The 22,521-nt window shown below is 46.6% G+C and overlaps 1 protein-coding gene across 2 annotated transcripts; it reads left to right on the top strand.

Annotated features, from left to right (window-relative positions):
* The first annotated feature begins 237 nt into the window (after positions 1-237).
* Positions 238-22,145, top strand: LOC119095915 (cuticle protein CP14.6-like). Of its 2 annotated transcripts, none has more exons than XM_037218768.1 (3): positions 238-256; positions 718-903; positions 21,656-22,145. In XM_037218768.1, the coding sequence occupies exons 1-3, from the start codon at positions 248-250 to the stop codon at positions 21,974-21,976; spliced, it is 516 nt and encodes a 171-aa protein (XP_037074663.1). In that variant the 5' UTR covers positions 238-247; the 3' UTR covers positions 21,977-22,145. The 2 variants fall into 2 exon arrangements, with proteins under 2 accessions (XP_037074663.1, XP_037074662.1); XM_037218767.1 differs by lacking the exons at positions 238-256; positions 718-903 and adding exons at positions 20,579-20,593; positions 21,031-21,216.
* Positions 22,146-22,521: the final 376 nt, after the last annotated feature.

Consider the following 22,521-nt stretch of genomic DNA (forward strand, 5'->3'; position numbering starts at 1 on the left):
CTTCATAGGACTAACTAGAATTTCATTTCGCTTCCGACAGGTCAGGTCAACTCCCCTCCCCAGCGCGGACCATCGCCAGGTCACAGCTGACCTCCCTGCAGCCCATCGGTCCAACCACTGATACCAGAGCCCGGGTCGGCCGGACGGCGCGTGGACGAAGGCCACGGCGCCGAGCCGCAGGCTACAGACGAGAGCGATATAAGCCGACAGGTGGCCACCACAGACCAGCACTCTTCGACGCACAACCATGCAGATGGTAAGTACGCTGGCTAATCGGACAGGCGGGCGCTCCTGGAGGGAGCGCTATGGCGAGGACCTTAGCGATGTTCGGATGCTATTAGGTCCATACAGTGTGTACATGCACCTTTCTTGTGACTTGCTCCACATAGCTACTGCTTCGTGGAAAATGTGTGGAGTGCGTATTGCGCAGAATGTGCTTTATGTATTGTTTGTAACGCAATCTGAGTGGACTGTCTGTCGCTGCAGCTGGTGTGAATTTACATGGAAGTTGAGGCTTATGTTTTGTATAAGGCGTTAGTGACAGGTTTTAGGCAGTTCGTGAGTTCCTAGGGTTGAAAAACACGTGCTTTGAAATGTCAGTTCGCTGTTTGTGTTCGGAAGAGGAAAAGAATACCATTTTTGTCTCGCTCAACTCGGCCAATGTTTTCAGTTTGTTGTCAGCAAACTCTTCCTTAATGCATTATCTCACCTTTCCAGTTCGTAGTCGCCCTTTTGGTGACCGCTGCTGCGGCCGCTCCGCAGTTCAATGATTTCAACCAGGACTTCAACAACCAACAGTTTGTCAGCAGTGGCCAGCCGGAAGTGCGGATCCTTAGTCAGAAGTCCGATCAAGATCAAGTCGGCAACTACGAGTACAGCTACGAACAGGACAACGGACAGCGGGTGAGAAAGATGTGTGATGATTACATTAGCACACAATTTATTCAACAGTTGAAAATGGACATCTTGCATGGATCAGTGCTACCAGCAACCATGCTTTATCGTGCGTCTTTAATCGCCTATCCTTCGTGGACCAATTGCAGACGAAGGTATCAGTTTGGGCTCTTCGCCAAAACTGGTAACCAAACTGCCAACTATAAACTGCTGTAGTTACTGCCAAACTAGGATGGCCCCTCTCTGCCATCCTGGTGTTCAAGTGTAAAACACGTCATGAACTGGGCTACGATGATGCTAGACCCGAACATCCTTCGACAATTGCTTCTCGCACCCTAACGCTCGTGGTCCTGCATTTGCAAAATTAAGGATTGTGACCGAATGGTACAATGAAGAGTATCAAGGCATTGACGTGTGGTCACGGTGTCAGCAGAGTTTCCTGTACAGTGTGGTGTAACGCGTTGGTGGCTTCTTGCAGATGCAAGAGGTGGGACGAGTGCAGCCAGGACCCGAGCCAGAGACCGGCAGTATCTCCATGGAGGGCAGCTACGAGTTTGTTGGCGACGATGGCAACACCTACCAGGTCAGCTACGTGGCCAACGAGAACGGCTTCCAGCCTCAGGGCGCCCACCTGCCGCAGGCTCCAGCTCAGATCCCCGAGTACGAGCAGCTGAGGCGGGACTACCCGCAGCTGTTCTGGGCCGAGAAACGGAGGAGCCGGCATCATTCTCAATGACCAGCAGCAGTTCAACCAGCAACAGTTCGACCAGCAGCAGGGGCAACAGTTCTTCTTTAATTGATTTACCTGGCAAGTTCAGCTGAAGACCAGAAGAATGTCAAGCAAGCGTACTGTTGACTTGAACAGAATATGGCCCGGCGCGCGGCTTGTGGCGATGAAGCAGAAACATCATGCGTGCGTCGCGTTAACGTGTGCCCAGACGTCATGAGAAGCCGCATTTTAGTCGCGTTGCGCTGGTGTAGCAATATGTGATGCGTTGAATCGCATTGGTTACCTGTACATATAGTGTTCCGATCAGTCCAATGGACGTGGTGCCCTCACTCAAATGTGATACGTCTCGTTGAAATGCAAGCTATGTCATGCAGGTCTGCATATTGTGCAGCAATGAAATCTGTAAAAACGAGAGTATCTTCCTAGATACGACTCTCACGTCATGCAGTCTCCTGAAAACTCTACACATGCGTTGAAATGCTAACATCATACGCACGTCCCTTACAGATACATTATGTATATTTATATATATATATATATATATATATATATATATATATATATATATATATATATATATATATATGCGCGTATAGAAGGAAATGAAAAAAGGCTATGAGTTGAGTTGCTGGACAAGAAAACATGTAAATCTTAAATAGCATTAATTGCACAAACCATGCATATATACAGAGGTTGTCATCCACAAAATAAAAATGGCCTGAGTGCTCCATAAAGAGCTGAGCTTCACCATATTTGTAGCCAGGGAAAGGAAAGTTAGATCTTAAATGTGCAGCTTGTTGATTGTTATACTTAAGTGGACTTTACCTACCATAAGCTTTGGGGGACTTGTAGTGTACCTCCTTCCTGTCAGTCGATAGGCTTATGCCAACACCAAACACAGGAATGGTTCAATAATTTATTTTTACTGATGCCACTGAAAAGGTGGGTGTGGCACATAAACCTTGCCGCATATTGTGAAAACTTCATATTGATACTACATGTTTCCGGTGTCCATACTGTACAAAAAGGTTTCCCAAATCATGCATTACTTGGGTGCATCAACACACCATGTAAGCACACCCGATGTTTTCATGGGGCACCAATTCAATCTATCTAGTGGGAATTGTCTTTTGAATCAGCCAACCAGCCCACCTGTCCCTTGAAACCCCCCCCCCCCCCCCCCCCACCTCCCCTGCGTAAGATTATATTTGACTCAGGTGCTACCGCAACGAAATATTGTCAAATCTTGCCGATTTTTAGTGTCTTTCAAACATAAAATAACGAAATGCCACGGCAATGCTGTCGTCATACTGCGGAGTGACGTTGATATTCCACTGTAAGGCGCGAGTTGCAATGAACGGAACAACTTCACACGATGAAATTGCAAGAATATAGGATCTTAGCATTTTCGGTCACATGCCCCATTTACAACCATACACAGTACAAATATCGTTGGACATACACCTGTGCAAAATTGACAGATGACAGATGACTGACAATGCCGCATGTCGTAATGGCGCATGTGACGGCAAACCGCGCACCTCTGATAAGAACGAAAGCAAGTATAACGATGATAATGACTTAATTAGTTTTTAGATAGCGATGTCTGCCACGTTCTGATCCTTCTCGACGGCAAAATTATTCAAAGTTATAATAATGAACTGAATTGCTTGCGTTATTCATTTCATACGCAGACCTGATGCGGAAACTCAGCTTGATGGTAGAATGACGTCATATCAAGTTTATATATTGAGTTAGCACCTTCATTGAACGTTCAGCTTCTTTTACGCTGCGTAGGCAGCGCAGAAAGGACAAGAAGCATCTAAAACTGAACTGAAATGACCATTTAAAGATGGGAGACAACGTAGTGTACCCACAAATCGCCCAGATACTGTCTACCCACACGGCAGTTCCGAAAAAGATCCCGGCCTCCAGAACACGTTCTTGTCTTGCAGTCTTGTCATGCGGTGTGATCTCACAGCACTCAACATTTTATGAAAAAGGATAATAGAATCTCCAACAACGAGAGTGTTTCAGCCTCTTCTCATGATGGGCAAGTTTATTACGACTCCGTTCGAGAGCCCTCACGTTATCAACATAAACGCATCTCCCTTTCAAACAGCTACTAGTGTTGAGCGCAGCCAATGCTGGGTTGTAGATATAGCTGAGCTGAGGTTGAAGGCTGTGCACTTTGTGAGATGGTGTTCAACTGACGATAAAGTAATCCGCCCCTCCTGCCTCACCACCGTTTCATCCTGGCCTCTCGTAACGCCTCGTCTCGCCAGGAGGTCAACAAACGGTCGCCAGCCATGAGTCGGATCAGTGCCGTTCTTCGGGAGCCCCTCCGGACCCGTTAAAAAAGCCTTAATCAAGGAACCCTGTGCAAGGTAAGCCTGTATTCTCGAGCTTTCCCAAATAGACACATCATTGCCCCCCTTACTCATCCCTCCCCCTGATCACGCAGCTTTGACAATGGTCATTGCTAGCCATACCGCTATAGTTAAATGAAACAGAAGTGATAGTGAAGTTATGAAATAGCACTCTAAAAAACGCAGCCGGTAGATATGCAAACACAACGCCATTGTTCTGTTCACACGCATTCGAATTCTGCTTCGTTGAAAGCAAATTTATTCACAGAGATTGCTTCACTGAATATGGATTATTGACATTTAAACACGCCTATCAAAACATAAAAGTGCAGCGTGTTATTCCAAAAACAGAATTAGTTTTGATATCAGTCTTGCAATTTTGCTCAGTCCCGTTCACATAAAGACACAAAGACATGGAGATATCTGGCGAGCAAAGAGCCACAAGGACCCATCGAGGATGGCCTACATCAGTTCCGCACACATCCTCGAAACAAAGTTTACAACCTAACCTGCATAAATCTAGCTATAAATGAGATACTTAGACCAATAGATCTTGTCCGAATAGTTTTTAATGTTGCGGGAGAGCAACTTTACACAACTTCGTGTGACGGCCTGTTTCAATGAATTATCTCTTTTTCACTAAGCGACATCTGCGTCTTTATAATTCTACTTCTACCTTTTGCCAAATGAAACTGGTTTCCTCTATGTCTCGGTCTAATTTTCATTGTTCCATGAACATCTACCTTTTCTATACCTTTCATAATTTTAGCAAGTCTATTAGATCCCCTCTAACTCTAAGATATTTCAGCAAATACTGCTCCAAGTTTCTGAGCCACTCCTTATATTCTAGTCGCCAACAACATTTACCATCCCCATTCCTTTTGCTGTACTACTCCCAGTCTTCTGACATATTTTTGGGGGCATGGGGACCAAGCCGGTACACAACACTCTGGGTGCGGTCTGACATAACTAAGTGCAATATTTTGAAAACATTGCTAACCTTGTAATGGATATTCCTGTCAATACGTCCGTGCACCTGAGGTGCCTTGCTCCTAGCAGCCCCCGCGTTGCGATTCAGACTTCAAATCCGTAGAAATAACGACCCCTAAGCCGCTTTCTGGTAATTGGTGGTTATGAGAAAAATGACTAACTCCATGGAAGGTGCGATAACTCAAGCATGTATGGAACTTGTTCCTACGTACTAAGACTGTCAGACACAGTAATAACTCGCAGTGAAAACATGATCACGGTCCCTTGAGGCCAGCACCCTCCTTTCAGCCCCCTGCCCCCTCCCCTCCCCCCCCCCCCCCCCCACTGGCCTGTGTTGACACTAACCGTATTAACCAGCCTAGAAAACCATCAGTAAGCTAGCTCCCTGCCGCCTTCCTTATATGAAAGTTGGGGACCACCTTCGTATATGATGCGCTTGCTTGTATGCTGATATTATGCACCGCTCATGGCAGCATTGGCATAAATTTCAAGCGTCTGGGGCATGCCAGTCACTGACGTAGATAGTTTTTATCGACGGAATGTCCGATCAAAACGTGGTTGAACATGGCATTTGTTCAACGCTGCTCTTTTAAGAGCCTTCTGACATGTGATTTTCTTATTTCTTTGCTCACCGTTTCAGGGACTTTCGCCCTGGCACACACGTGGCGTTTTGATTTGACCGTGGCCACTCTTTTATACTGGTCTTTCAGTTTGAAGTGTTCGTAGCCCATGATCAAGCGGGTTGCATAACTGGGTGGCTTTGTCAGCCACTTGGACGACACGTCCTCGTGTTTCGACATGCAGGTGGTACTACTACACCAAACAGTCTTCATAGGCCACTGACCTCAATTGGGCAGTAGTCCTCACCTTTAAACACATTCACACCAGACGTTAAATTCGTGGTTTTATGCCCGCCTTAGGGAACCGGGTGCTGTGACAACCAGCGATCCAGTGCCAGCGCTCCCACCCAGATCTTGGTTTCGTGGCAAGCCAGCAGCAACAGCGAGTTACGAGTGATCGCTGACCCGATAGGAGCGCGGATCTTGTCCAAAGTGGTCCCCGTGAATGCCGCCTTCAATCGCATAGGATATCGGATGGTGATTTTTACGTCTGTCTGGCAATCCATAGTCCATATAATACTGAGTTTTCGAGGGGTTGCGTGAAATCACAGCATGCCACGTGATATGGAAGTTGTAGGATGGTGACGAAGCCATTCCGTGCTGGGATGAACAATTGAATTATCAGCGCAACGCTCATGTTGGTACATTTGGAGCAGGTGAGAGTACGATAAATACACGACTAAAGCTTGGCTTTATGGTACGTTGAATTTGCAATCAGGAAATTAAGGTCTATCAGGGGTGTTAGCCTTCTAAAATGTATTTTCAACAATTCTACCAATGTAGTCTATACATTCCCTACATTAATATTCTATACATTCTATACATTAATAAGCTATATTCTATACACTCCAGGCTACGCAAATCGAATATTAACATGGAAAATGTTTAATGCAGAATCCTAATGCAGAGAAACTGCATCACTGTTTGCGCCTTTTACCATCGTCTAATGCCTTGCTTTTACGTAATACACATGTAAGAAGGGGATGACATTGAGCAGCTCTCACATGAGACCTATACAACAATACAAGCTGCGTAATAGTCTTTTCGTCGCGCTAGAAAGGAGTCGCGTGCCCAGCAACAATTTGGGCCATGTGCAATCCCATCCATTGAATATTTGTCTTCGGGAGCAAAGTGTATTTCAACAGTACTGCGTTTCACTGCTTCATAGAACTAACTAGAATTTCATTTCGCTTCCGACAGGTCAGGTCAACTCCCCTCCCCAGCGCGGACCATCGCCAGGTCACAGCTGACCTCCCTGCAGCCCATCGGTCCAACCACTGATACCAGAGCCCGGGTCGACCGGACGGCGCGTGGATGAAGGCCACGGCGCCGAGCCGCAGGCTACAGACGAGAGCGATATAAGCCGACAGGTGACCACCGCAGACCAGCACTCCTCGACGCACAACCATGCAGATGGTAAGTACGCTCTCGCCTCGGACAGGGGGCCCTCTTGGAGGGAGCGCTATGGCGAGGACCTTAGCGATGGTCGGATGCTGTTAGGTCCATGAAGTGTGTACATGCACCATTTTTTGCGACTTGCTCCACATAGCTGCTGCTTCGCGGGGAATGTGTGGAGGGCGTACTGCGCAGAATGTGCTATATGTATTGTTGGCAACGCAATATGTGTGGACTGTTTGTCGCCCACAGCTGGTGTGAACTTACATAGAAGTTGACGCTTATGTTTTGTATAGGGCGTCAGTGACAGATTTTAGGCAGTTCGCGAGTTCCTAGGGTTGAAAACACGTGTTTTGAAATGTCATTTCGCTGTTCGTGTTCGGAAGAAGAAAAGAATATCGTTTTGTCTTGCTCAGCTTGGCCAATGTTTTCAGTTTGCTGTCAGCAAACTTTTGCTTAATGCATTATATCACCTTTCCAGTTCGTATTCGCCCTTCTGGTGGCCGCTGCTGCGGCCGCTCCGCAGTTCAGTGATTTCAACCAGGACTTCAACAGCCAACAATTTGTCAGCAGTGGCCAGCCGGAAGTGCGGATCCTTAGTCAGAAGTCCGATCAAGATCAAGTCGGCAACTACGAATACAGCTACGAACAGGACAACGGACAGCGGGTGAGGAGGATGTGTGATGACAACATAAGCACACAATGTATTCATTAATTGAAAAAAGATATATTGCATGGATCAGTGCTACCGGTAAACATACTTTATCTTGCATCTTTAACACCCCGTCCCTCTGTGGACCAATGGCAGACGAAGGTACCAGTTTTGGCTCTTCGCCAAAACTAGTAACCAAACTGCCAACTATAAACTGCCATAGTTACTGCCAAACTAGGATGGCACCTCTCTACCACTCTAGTGTTCAAGTATAAAGCATTTCATGAACTGTGCTACGGTGACGCTAAACCACAACATCGTCCGACAATTGCTTCTCGCACCCTAACGCTCTTGGTCCTGCATTTGAAAAAAATCAGGAACGTGGCCGAATGGTACAATGAAGAGTATCAAGGCATTGACGTGTGGTCACGGAGTCATCAGCAGAGGTTCCTGTACAGTATGATGTAACGCGTTGGTGGCTTCTTCCAGATGCAAGAGGTGGGACGAGTGCAGCCAGGACCCGAGCCAGAGACCGGTAGTATCTCCATGGAGGGCAGCTACGAGTTTGTCGGCAACGACGGCAACACCTACCAGGTCAGCTACGTGGCCAACGAGAACGGCTTCCAGCCTCAGGGCGCCCACCTGCCGCAGCCTCCAGCTCAGATCCCCGAGTACGAGCAGCTGAGGCGGGACTACCCGCAGCTGTTCTGGGCCGAGAACGGAGGAGCCGGCAGTCATTCTCAACGGCCAGCAGCAGTTCAACCAGCAGCAGTTCGACCAGCAGGGGCAACAGTTCTTCTTTAATTAATTCACCTGGCAAAGTCAACTGAAGACCAGAAGAATGTCAAGCAAGCGTACTGTGGACTTGAAAAGCATGTGGTTCGGAGCGCGGCTTGTGGCGATGAAGCATGAACATCGTGCGTGTGGCGCGTTGGCGTGTGTCCAGACGTCATGAGAAGCCGCATTTTAGTCGCGTTACGCCGGTGTAGCAATATGTGATGCGTTGAATCGCATTGGTTGCCCGTACAAATAGTGTTCCCATCAGTCCAATGGACGTGATGCCCTCACTCAAATGTGCTATGTCTCGTTGAAATACAAGCTATGTCATGCAGGTCTGCATGTTGTGGAGCGATGAAATCTGTAAAAACGAGAGTAGCTTCCTAGATCCGACTCTCACGTCATGCAGTCTCCTGAAAACTCTACACATGCGTTGAATGCTAACGTCATACGCACGTCCCTTACAGATACATTATATATATATATATATATATATATATATATATATATATATATATATATTCACGTATAGAAGGAAATGAAAAAAGGCTATGAATTGAGTTGCTGAACAAGAAAACATGTAAATCTTAAATAGCATTAATTACACAAACCATGCATATATACAGAGGTTGTCATCCACAAAATAAAAATGGCCTGAGTGCTCCATAAAGAGCTGAGCTTCACCATATTTGTAGCCAGGGAAAGGGAAGTTAGATCTTAAATGTGCAGCTTGTTGATTGTTATACTTAAGTGGACTTTACCTACCATAAGCTTGGGGGACTTGTAGTGTACCTCCTTCCTGTCAGTCGATAGGCTTATGCCAACACCAAGCACAGGAATGGTTCAATAATTTATTTTTACTGATGCCACTGAAAAGGTGGGTGTGGCACATAATCCTTGCCGCATATTGTGAAAACTTCATATTGATGCTACATGTTTCCGGTATCCATGCTGTACAAAAAGGTTTCCCCAAATCATGCATTACTTGGGTGCATCAACACACCATGTAAGCACACCCGATGTTTTCATGGGACACCAATTCAATCTATCTAGTGGGAATTGTCTTTTGAATCACCAACCAGCCCACCTGTCCCTTGAAACACCCCCCCCCCCCCCTCCCCTTGCGCAAGATTATGTTTGACTCAGGTGCTACCGCAACGAAATATTGTCAAATCTTGCCGATTTTTAGTGTCTTTCAAACATAAAATAACGAAATGCCACGGCAATGCTGTCGTTATACTGCGGGCTGACGTTGATATTCCACTGTGAGGTGCGAGTTGCAATAAACGGAACAACTTCACACGATGAGATTGCAAGAGTTTAGGATCTTAGCATCTTCGGTCACGTGCCCCATTTACAACCATACACAGTACAAATATCGTTGGACATACACCTGTGTAAAATTGACAGATGACAGATGACTGACAATGCCGCATGTCGTAATGGCGCATGTGATGGCAAATCGCGCACCTCTGATAAGAACGAAAGCAAGTACAACGATGATAATGACTTAATTAGCTTTTAGATAGCGATGTCTGCCACGTTCTGATCGTTCTCGACGGCAAAATTATTCAAAGTTATAATAATGAACTGAATTACTTGTATTATTCATTTCATACACAGACCTGATGCGGAAACTCAGCTTGATGGTAGAATGACGTCATATCAAGTTTATATGTTGAGTTAACACCTTCATAGAACGTTCAGCTTCTTTTACGCTGCGTAGGCAGTGCAGAAAGGACAAGAAGCATCTAAAACTGAACTCAAATGATCATTTAAAGATGGGAGACAATGTAGTGTACCCACAAATCGCCCAGATACTGTCTACCCACACGGCAGTTCCGAAAAAGATCCAGGCCTCCAAAGCACCTTCTTGTCTTGTAGTCTTGTCATGCGGTGTGATCTCACCGCACACAACATTTTATGAAAAAGGACAATAGAATCTCCAATAACGAGATTGTTTCAGCCTCTTCTCATGATGGGCAAGTTTATTACGACTCCGTTCGGGACCCCTCACGTCATCAACATTAACACATCTTCCTCTGAAAAAGCTGCTGGTGCTGAACGCAGCCAATACTGGACAGTAGATATAGCTAAGCTGAGGTTGAAGGTTGTGCACTTTGTGAGATGGTGTTCAACTGACGATGAAGTAATCCGCCCCTCTTGCCTCACCCACTGTTTCATCCTGGCCTCTCGTAGCGCCTCGTCTACCCAGGGGGTCAGCAAACGATCGCCAGCCATGAGTCGGATCAGTGCCGCTCTTCGGGAGCCCCTCCGGACCCGTTAAAAAAGCCTTAATCAGGGAACCCTTTGCAAGGTAAGCCTGCATTCCGGAGCTTTCCCAAATAGACGCATTGTTGCCCCCTCACTCATCCCTCGCCGTGATCACGTAGCTTTGACAATGGTCACTGCTGGCCGATACCGCTATAGTTAAATGAAACAAAAGTAATAGTGAAGTTATGAAATAGCGCTCTAAAAAACGCATCCAGTAGATATATAAACACAACGCCATTGTTGTGTTTACACGCATTCGAATTCTGCTTCGTTGAAAGCAAATTTATTCACAAAGATTGCTTTACTGAATACGGATTAATGACATTTTAACACGCCTAGCGAGGCATAAAAGAGCAGCGTGTTATGCCAAAAACAAAACTAGTTTTGATATCAGTCTTGCAATTTTGCTCAGTCCCATTAAAATAAAGACACAAAGACATGAAAATATCTGACGAACAAAGAGCCATCGAGCCAACAAGGACCCATCGAGGACGGCCTACATCAGGTTCCGCACACATCCTCGAAACTAATTTTACAACCTGACCTGCATAAATCTAGCTATAAATGAGATACTTAGACCGATAGATCTTCCCCAAATGGTTTTTAATGTTGCGAGAGAGGACCTTCATGCGACTTCGTTTAGCGGCCTATTTCAATTTGATTTCCTCTCTTTCACTAAGTGACATCTGCGTTTTTTATAATTCTACCCCTACCTTTTGCCAAATGGAACTGGTTTCCTCTATGTCTCTAATTTCCATTGTTCCATGAAGATCTACGTTTTCTATACCTTTCATAATCTTGAGCAAGTCTAGTGGATCCCCTCTAAATCTAAGATAACTGAGTGAATACAGTTCCTAGGCCCCGAGCCTCTCCTTATATTCTAGTCGCCAGTAATTTAATCATCCCCATTCCTTTTTGCTGTACTTTTCCCAACGTTCTGACATCTTTTTGGGAGTATGGGAACCAAGCCGGTACACAATACTCTAGGTGCGGTCTGACATACCTAAGTGCAATATTTTGACAACATTCCTAGCCTTGTAATGGATATTCCTGCTAATACGCCGGTGCACCTGAGGTGCCTTGCTCCTAGCAGCCCCGCGTTGCGGTTCAGACTTCAAATCCGTAGAAATAGCGACCCCTAAGCCGTTTTCTGGTAGTTGGTCGTTATGAGAAAAATGACTAACTTCATGAAAGGTGTGATAACTCAAGCATGGATGAAACTTGTTTCTACGTACTAAAACTGTACGACACAGCAATAACTCTCAGTGAAAACATGCGCACGGTCCCTTGAAGCCAGCACCCTCCTTTCAGCCCCCTGCCTCCCCCTCCCCCCCCCCCCCCCACACACACACACACTGGCCAGGTGTTGGCACTAACGGTATCTAACCAGCCTGGAGAACTATCTGCTTGCAGCCTTCCTGATCTGAAATTTGTGGACCACCTTCGTATATGATGCGCTAGCTTGGATACTGATATTATGCAACGTTCATAGCAGCATTGGCCTAAATTCAAGCGTCTAGGGTTATGCCAGTCGCTGGTGTAGATAGTGTTTATCGACGGAATGTCCGACCAAAACGTGGTTGAACATGGCATTTGTTCAACGCTGCTCTCTTTAGAGCCTTCTGATATGTGGATTTTCTTATTTCTTTGCTCACCGTTCCAGGGACTTGCGTTCTGGCACACACGTGGCGTTTTGATTCGACCGTGGTCACTCTTTTATACTGGTCTTTCGGTTTTAAGTGTTCGCAGTCCATGATCAAGCGGATTGCATAACTGGGTGGCTTTATCAGCCACTTGGACTACACGTCCTCGTGTTTCCACGTGCAGGTGGTACTATTACACCAAACAGTCTTCATAGCCCACTGACCTCAATTGCCCAATAGTCCTCACCTTTAAACACATTCACACCAGACGTTAAATTCGTGGTTTTATGCCCGTCTTAGGGAACCGGGCGATGTGACAACCAGTGATCCAGTGCCAGCACTCCCGTCCAGATCTTGGTTTCTTGGCAGCCAGCAGCAGCAGCGAGTTACGAGTGATCTCTGACCCGATAGGAGCGTGGATCTTGACCGAAGTGGTCCTCGTGAATACCGCCTTCAATCGCATAGGATATCTGATGATGTTTTTTTCAAGCCTGTCTGGCAATATATAGTCCATATAATCCTGAGATTGCGAAGGATGGCGTGAAATCACAGCATACCACGTGATATGGAAGTTGTAGGTTGGTGACGAAGCCATTCCGTGCTGGGATGAACAGTTGAATTATAAGCGCAACACTCATATTGGTACATTTGAGGCTGGTTTAAATACACGACTAAAGCATGGCTTCAATGGCACGTTCACTTTGCAATAAGGAAATTAAGGTCTATCGGGGGTGTTAGCCTCCTAAAAAGTATTCGTAACCATTCTAGAAATATATTCTACGCATTGCATATATAAATACTCTATGCATTCTATACATTAATAAGATATATTCTATACATTCCAGGCTACGCAAGTCGAATATGAACTTAGAAAGTGTTTAATGCACAATCCTAATGCATAGAAAGCCGCATCATTGTTTGCGCCTTTTTACCATCGTCTAACGCTTTACTTTTACGTAATACACATGCAAGAAGAGAATACATTGAACAGCTCTCACATGAGACCTATACAACAATACAAACTGGGTGATAGCTTTTTCATCGCGCTAGAAAGGAGCTGCATGCCCATCAACAATTGGAGCCATGTGCAAGCCCATCCATTCAACATTTGTCTTCGGGAGCAAAGTGCTTTTCAACAGTCTGCGTTTCACTGCTTCATAGGACTAACTGCCATTTCATTTCGCTTCCGACAGGTCAGGTCAACTCCCCTCCCCAGTGCGGACCATCGCCAGGTCACAGCTGACCTCCCTGCAGCCCATCGGTCCAACCACTGATACCAGAGCCCGGGTCGGCCGGCCGGCGCGTGGACGAAGGCCACGGCGCCGAGCCGCAGGCTACAGACGAGAGCGATATAAGCCGACAGGTGGCCACCGCAGACCAGCACTCCTCGACGCACAACCATGCAGATGGTAAGTACGCTCGCGCCTCGGACAGGCGGGCGCTCTTGGAGGGAGCGCTATGGCGAGGACCTTAGCGATGGTCGGATGCTATTAGGTTCATGCAGTGTGTACATGCACCTTTCTTGCCACTTGCTCCACATAGCTGCTGCTTCGCGGGGAACGTGTGGAGTGCGTATTGCGCAGAATGTGCTTTGTGTTTTGTTTGTAGCGCAATCTGAGTGTACTGTTTGCCGCCGCAGCTGGTGTGAACTTACGCAGAAGTTGAGGCTTATGTTTCGTATAGAGCATCAGTGGCAGATTTTGGGCAATTCGCGAGAAATGTCAATTCGCTGCTTGCGTTCGAAAGAGGAGAGAGAACAACACTTTTGTATTGGTCAACTCGGCGAATGTGTTCAGTTTGTTTTCGGCAGATTTTTGCCTGATGCATTATTATCTCACCTTTCCAGTTCGTATTCGCACTTTTGGTGGCTGCTGCTGCGGCCGCTCCGCAGTTCAGTGATTTCAACCAGGACTTCAACGGCCAACAGTTTGTCAGCAGTGGCCAGCCGGAAGTGCGGATCCTTAGTCAGAAGTCCGATCAAGATCAAGTGGGGAACTACGAGTACAGCTACGAACAGGACAACGGACAGCGGGTGAGAAAGATGTGTGATGATAACATTAGCACACAATTTATTCAACAGTTGAAAATGGACATCTTGCATGGATCAGTGCTACCAGCAACCATGCTTTATCGTGCGTCTTTAACCGCCTATCCTTCTGTGGACCAATTGCAGACGAAGGTATCAGTTTGGGCTCTTCGCAAAAACTGGTAACCAAGCTGCCAACTATAAACTGCCATAGTTACTGCCAAACTAGGATGGCCCCTCTCTGCCATCCTGGTGTTCAAGTGTAAAACACGTCATGAACTGGGCTACGATGATGCTAGACCCGAACATCCTTCGACAATTGCTTCTCGCACCCTAACGCTCGTGGTCCTGCATTTGCAAAATTAAGGATTGTGACCGAATGGTACAATGAAGAGTATCAAGGCATTGACGTGTGGTCACGGTGTCAGCAGAGTTTCCTGTACAGTGTGGTGTAACGCGTTGGTGGCTTCTTGCAGATGCAAGAGGTGGGACGAGTGCAGCCAGGACCCGAGCCAGAGACCGGCAGTATCTCCATGGAGGGCAGCTACGAGTTTGTTGGCGACGATGGCAACACCTACCAGGTCAGCTACGTGGCCAACGAGAACGGCTTCCAGCCTCAGGGCGCCCACCTGCCGCAGGCTCCAGCTCAGATCCCCGAGTACGAGCAGCTGAGGCGGGACTACCCGCAGCTGTTCTGGGCCGAGAACGGAGGAGCCGGCATTATTGTCACGACCAGCAGCAGTTCAACCAGCAAGCAGTTCGACCAGCAGCAGGGTCAACAGTCTTCTTTAATTGATTTACCTGGCAAATTCAACAGAAGACCAGAAGAATGTCAAGCAAGCGTACTGTTGACCTGAACGCATGTGGACCGGCGCGCGGCTTGTGGCGATGAAGCATGAACATCGTGCGTGTGTCGCGCTAGTGTACGCCCAGACGTCATGAGAAGCCGCATTTTAGTCGCGTTACGCTGGTGTAGCAATATGTGATGCGTTGAAATCGCATTGGTTACCCGTACAAATAGTGTTCCCATCAGTCCAATGGACGCGGTGCCCCCACTAAAATTTGCTGTGTTTCGTTGAAATACAAGCTGTGCTATACAGGTCTACGTATTGTGCAGCGATGAAATCTGTGAAAACGAAAGTAGCCTCTTTGATACGACTCTCACGTCATGCAGTCTTATTACAGCACTACGCATACGTTGAAACGCTAACGTCATATGTAAGTGCCTTACGGGTGCATGATACATGCATATACATATATATATATATAATATATATATATATATATATATATATATATATAGAAGGAAATAAAAAGGTTTTAAGCTGAATTGCTGAACAACAAACCATATAAATCTTGAATAGCCTTAATTACACAAACCATGCATATATACGGAGGTTGTCTCCAACAAAATATAAATGGCCTGAGCTGTCCTCTTCACCATAATTGCAGCCAGAAAAATAAAAGCCAGATCTTAAAGGTGCAGCCTGTTGATTGTTTTGTTTAAGTGCACTCTACCTACCATAGCTTTGAGGGAATTATAGTGCACCTCCTTCCTGTCAGTCAACAGGCCTATACCAACACCAAACACAGAAATGGTTCAATAATTTATTTTTAATGATGCCACTGAAAAGCGAGTGTGGCACACCAATCTAGCCGCATATTGTCAAAACTTCATATTGGTATTACATGTTTTCGGTATCCATATTGTACAAACAGGTTTCCCAATGATGTATTACTTGCGTGCATCAACACACCATGTAAACACACCCGATGCCTTCATGGGGCACCAGTTCAATATGTTTAGTGGACACTGTCTCTTGAAGCAACCAACCGGCACACCTGTCTCTTGAAGCACCCCCCCCCCCCCCCTCCCCCAGCCACGCATAATATTAAATTTGGCTCAGGTGCTACCGCAACGAAATGTTGTCAAATCTTGCCGATTTTCATTGTTTTTCAAACATAAAACAACGAAATACCACAGCCATGCTCTCGCCACATTGCGTGCTGACGTTGATATTCCATTATGAGGTGCGAGTTGCAATGAACGGAAGAACTTCACACGATGAAAGAGCGAGAGTTCAAGATCTTAGCATGTTCATTCCCATGCCCCATTCACAACCATGCACAGTGCAAATATCGTTGGACATGCACCTGTGTAAAATGGGGTATGCTTTATCCACATGCATGCGCCAAGGAACGTAGCCAGCTTCTATTCATATTTCTCATATTCACACCACTCAACCAATGAATGCTGCATTCAACTTAACCTACACCTGTCAGTTCGTCACAATCCGTCCGGTTAATCCACCGAGACACCAACCCAGATGATTGACAATGCCGCATGACGTAATGGCGCATGTAACGGCAAACCGCGCACCTCTGATAAAATTGAAAGCAAGTACAACGATGACAATGACTTCATTAGTTTTTAGATTGCGACATCTGCCACGTTCTGATCCTTCTCGATGAGAAATTATTCAAAGTTATAATAATGAACTGAATTACTTGTATAATTCAGTTAATAAACAGAGCTCATGAGGAAACTCAGCTTGACGGTAGAATGACGTCATATGAAGTTTATGTGGTGAGTTAACGCCTCCATTGAACGTTCAAATTCTTTTACGCTGCGTAGGCAGCGCAGTAAGGACAAGAACCATGTAAAACTTAAGTCAAATAGTCATTTAAAGATGGGAGACAATGTAGTGTGCTCACAATTCGCCTACATACTGTCTACCCACACGGCAGTTTCGAAAAAGGTCTAGGTCACCAGAACACCTTTTGTCTTGCAGTCTTGTCATGCGGCGCGATCTCACTGCACTTAACATTTTGTGAAAAATGGTAAAAGAACTTCGAACAACGAGAGTGTTTCAGTCTCTTCTCATGATGGGAAGTTTATTACGACTCCGTTCGGGACCCCTCACGTTATCAACATTAACACATCTTCCTTTCAAACGGCTACTAGTGTTGAGCGCAGCCAATGCTGGGTAGTAGATACAGCTAAGCTGAGGTTGAAGGCTGTGCACTTTGTGAGATGGTGTTCAACTGACGATAAGGTGATCCGCCCCCTCTTTCCTCACTCACCGTTTCATCCTGGCATCTCGTGACGCCTCGCATCCCCAGGGGTCAGCAAACGGTCGCCAGCCATGAGTCGGATCAGTGCCGCTCTTCCGGAGCCCCCCCGGAGCGGTTAAAAAGGCCTCAAACATGGAACCCTCTGCAAGGTAAGCCTGTATTCCAGAGCTTTCCCCAATAGACGCATTTTTGCCCCCTCACTCGTCCCCTCGCCCGGATCACGTAGCTTTGACAATGGTCATGGTTGACCGATACCGCAATATTAAATGAAACAGAAGTGATAGTGAAGCTATGAAATAGCACTCTAAAAACGCATCCAGTACATACATAAACACAACGTCATTGTTCTGTTTGCACGCATTGGACTGCTTCGTTGAAAGCGAATGTATTCAAAGACATTGCTTCACTGCATATGGATTATCAACATCTTAACACACCTAGCGAGGCATGAAAGAGTGTCGTGTTATTCCAAAAACAGAATTCGTTTTGATATGAGTCTTGCAATTTTGCTCAGTCCCATTAACATAAAAACATAAAGACATAAAGATATCTGGCGAACAAAGAGCCACAATGACCCATCGAGGTTGGCCTACATCAGGCTCCACACACATCCTCGACACTAATTTTACAACATGACCTGCATAAATTTAGCGATAAATGAGATATTTAGACCGATACATCTTGCCCAACTGGCTTTTAATGCTGCGAGAGAGGAACTTCATGTGACTTTGTTTGACGGCCTATTCAATGGATTACCTCTTTTTCACAAAGCGACATCTGCGTCTTTATAATTCTACTCCTACCTTTTGCAAAATGGAACTGGTTTTCTCCGTGTCTCTAATTTCCATTGTTCCATGAAGATCTGCCTTCTTTATACCTTTCACAATCTTGAGCAAGTCTAGTAGATCCTCTCTAAATCTAAGATAATTGAGTGAATACAGTTCATGGGTTCTGAGCCTCTCCTTGTATTCCAGTCCCCAATAACATTTATCATCCCCATTCCTTTTTGCTGTACTATTCCCAGTCTGCTGACACCTTTTTGGGAGCATGGGCACCAATCCGGTATACAATACTCTAGGTGTGGCCTGACATAGGCTAAGTGCAACATTTTGACAACATTCCTAACCCTGTATTGGATGATCCTGCTAATACATCCGTGCATCTGAGGTGCCTTGTTCCCAGCAGCTCCGCGTTTGGATTTCAGACTTTAAATCCATAGAAATAACGACCCCCTCTAAGTCGTTTTCTGGTAATTGGTGGTTATAAGAAAAATGACTAACTACACGAAAGGTGAAATAACTCAAGCATGGATGGAGCTTGTTTCTACGTACTAAAACTGTAAGACACAGCAATAACTCTCAGTGAAAACATGCGCACGGTCCCTTGAAGCCAGCACCCTTCTTTCGGCCCTCTGCCCCCTCCCCTCCCCCCCCCCCCCCCCCCCCATTGGCCAGTGTTGACATTAACCGTACTTAACCAGCCTGGAGAGCCACCATTAAGCTAGCTCATAGCAGCCTTTCTCATCTGAAATTTGGGAACCGCATTCGTATATGGTGCGCTGGCTTGTATACTGATATTCGGCAACGTTCATAGCAGCATTGACCCAAATTTCAAGCGTCTAGGGCATGCCAGTCACTGGCGTAGACTGTTTTTATCGACGGAATGTCCGACCAAAACGTGGTTAAACATAGCATTTGTTTAACACGGCTCTCTTTAAAGCCTTCTGACATGTGGTTTTCATATTTCTTTGCTCGCCTTTCCAGGGACTTGCGTTCTGGCAAACGCGTGGCGATTTTGATTGGCCGTGGTCACTCTTTTATACTAGTCTTTTGGTTTTGAGCGTTCGTAGCCCATGATCAAGCGGATTGCATAACTGGGTGGCTTTGTCAGCCACTTGGACGACACGTCCTCGTGTTTCGACGTGCAGGTGGTACTATTATACCAAACAGCCTTCATAGGCCACTGACCTGAATTGGCCAATAGTCCTCACCTTTAAACACATTCATACCAGACGTTTAATTCGTGGTTTTATGCCCGCCTTAGGGAACCGGGTGATGTGACAACCAGCGATACAGTGCCAGCGATCCCGTCCAGATCTTGATTTCTTGGCAAGCCAGCAGCAACAGCGAGTTACGAGTGATCGCTGACCTGATAGGAGCGCGGATCTTGACCGAGGTGGTCCTCGTGAATGCCGCCTTCAATCGCATAGGATATCGTATGGTGTTTTTTCATGTCTGTCTGGCAATAGACAGTCCATAAAATCCTGAGATTGCGAAGGGTGGCGTGAAATCACAGCATTCCACGTGATGTGGGAAGTTGTAGGTTAGTGACGAAGCCATTGCGTGCTGGTATGAACAACTGCATTCTAAGCGCAAGGCTCATGTTGGTGCATTTGGAGCAGGTGAGAGCACACTAAATATACGACTAAAGCATGGCTTCAATGGCGCGTTCAATTTCCAATAAGGAAATTAAGGTCTATCAGAGGTGTTATCCTCCTAAATATATATTTTTAACCACTCCAGGAATGTATTCCACACATTCCGTATATCAATACCCTATACATTCTATGCATTAATAAGATATATTTTATACATTCCGGGCTACGCAAATCGAATATTAACTTGGAAAATGTTTAATCCACAAGCCTAACGCAGAGAAAACCGCATCATTGTTTATGCCTCCTTTCCATCGTCCAACGCCTTACTTCTACGTAATACACATGAAAGAAGGGGAAGACATTGAGCAGCTCTCACATGAGACCTATACAACAATACAAACTGCGTGATAGTTTTTCCGTCGCGCTAGAAAATAGTTTTGGCGCCATGTGCAAGCCCATCCATTCAATATTTGTCTTCGGGAGCGAAGTGCTTTTCAAGAGTCTAGGCTTCACTGCTTCATAGGCCTAACTGCCATTTCATTTCGTTTCCGACAGATCAGGTCAACTTCCCTCCCCAGCGCGGACCATCGCCAGGTCACAGCTGACCTCCCTGCAGCCCATCGGTCCAATCACTGATACCAGAGCCCGGGTCGGCCGGACGGCGCGTTGACGAAGGCCACGGCGCCGAGCCGCAGGCTACAGACGAGAGCGATATAAGCCGACAGGTGGCCACCGCAGACCAGCACTCCTCGACGCACAACCATGCAGATGGTAAGTACGCTCGCGCCTCGGACAGGCGGGCGCTCTTGGAGGGAGCGCTATGGCGAGGACCTTAGCGATGGTCGGATGCTATTAGGTTCATGCAGTGTGTACATGCACCTTTCTTGCCACTTGCTCCACATAGCTGCTGCTTCGCGGGGAACGTGTGGAGTGCGTATTGCGCAGAATGTGCTTTGTGTTTTGTTTGTAGCGCAATCTGAGTGTACTGTTTGCCGCCGCAGCTGGTGTGAACTTACGCAGAAGTTGAGGCTTATGTTTCGTATAGAGCATCAGTGGCAGATTTTGGGCAATTCGCGAGAAATGTCAATTCGCTGCTTGCGTTCGAAAGAGGAGAGAGAACAACACTTTTGTATTGGTCAACTCGGCGAATGTGTTCAGTTTGTTTTCGGCAGATTTTTGCCTGATGCATTATTATCTCACCTTTCCAGTTCGTATTCGCACTTTTGGTGGCTGCTGCTGCGGCCGCTCCGCAGTTCAGTGATTTCAACCAGGACTTCAACGGCCAACAGTTTGTCAGCAGTGGCCAGCCGGAAGTGCGGATCCTTAGTCAGAAGTCCGATCAAGATCAAGTGGGGAACTACGAGTACAGCTACGAGCAGGACAACGGACAGCGGGTGAGGAAGATGTGTGATGATAACATAAGCGCACAATGTATTCAACAATTGGAAAAAAGGTATTTCGCATGGGTCAGTGCTGCCGGTAACCATGTTTTATCGTGCATCTCCAACACCTATTCTTCTGTGGACCAATGGCAGACGAAAGTACCAGTTTGGGCTCTTCGCCAAAACTGGTAACCAAACTGGCAAGCGCACCTCTCTGCCATGCTAGTGTTCAAGTGTAAAGCACTTCATGAACTGGGCTACGATGACGCTAGACACCCAACATCTTCCGAGAATCGCTTCTCGTACCCTGGCACTCGTGGTCCTGCATTTGAAAATAATCGGGAATGTGACCGAATGGTACAATGAAGAGTATCAAGGCATTGACGTGTGGTCACGGTGTCAGCAGAGCTTCCTGTACAGTGTGGTGTAACGTGTTGGTCGCTTCTTCCAGATGCAAGAGGTGGGGCGAGTGCAGCCAGGACCCGAGCCAGAGACCGGCAGTATCTCCATGGAGGGCAGCTACGAGTTTGTCGGCAACGACGGCAACACCTACCAGGTCAGCTACGTGGCCAACGAGAACGGCTTCCAGCCTCAGGGCGCCCACCTGCCGCAGGCTCCAGCTCAGATCCCCGAGTACGAGCAGCTGAGGCGGGACTACCCGCAGCTGTTCTGGGCCGAGAACGGAGGAGCCGGCATAATTGTCAACGACCAGCAGCAGTTCAACCAGCAACAGTTCGACCAGCAGCAGGGGCAACAGCTCTTCTTTAATTAATTCACCTGGCAAAGTCAACTGAAGACCAGAAGAATGTCAAGCAAGCGTACTGTCGACTTGAAAGGCATGTGGCCCGGTGCGCGGCTTGTGGCGATGAAGCATGAACATCATGCGTGTGTCGCGTTAGCGTGTGTCCAGACGTCATGAGAAGCCGCATTTTAGTCGCGTTACGCTGGTGTAGCAATATGTGATGCGTTCATCCGCATTGGTGACCCGTACAAATAGTGTTCCCATCAGTCCAATGGACGCGGTGCCCTCACTAAAATGTGCTATGTCTCGTTGAAATACAAGCTATGCCATGCAGGTCTACATATTGTGCAGCGATGAAATCTTAAAAACAAGGACAGCCTCCTTGATACGCTCGTATGTCATACAGTCTCCCCAATGCTCTACATATACGTTAAAAAGCGAACGTCACATGCACGTCCCTTATGGGGGCGTGATATATGTGTGAGAAAATCAGAAAAGCTTTTGCGTTGACGTGCTGGCCAGAAACCATGTGAACCTTAAATAGCATTAATTACACAAGCCTTGCGTATATATAG

Source organism: Pollicipes pollicipes, unplaced genomic scaffold, assembly GCF_011947565.3.
Source record: "Pollicipes pollicipes isolate AB1234 unplaced genomic scaffold, Ppol_2.1 Scaffold_4219;HRSCAF=4965_pilon_pilon_pilon, whole genome shotgun sequence".
NCBI lineage: Eukaryota > Metazoa > Arthropoda > Thecostraca > Pollicipedomorpha > Pollicipedidae > Pollicipes > Pollicipes pollicipes.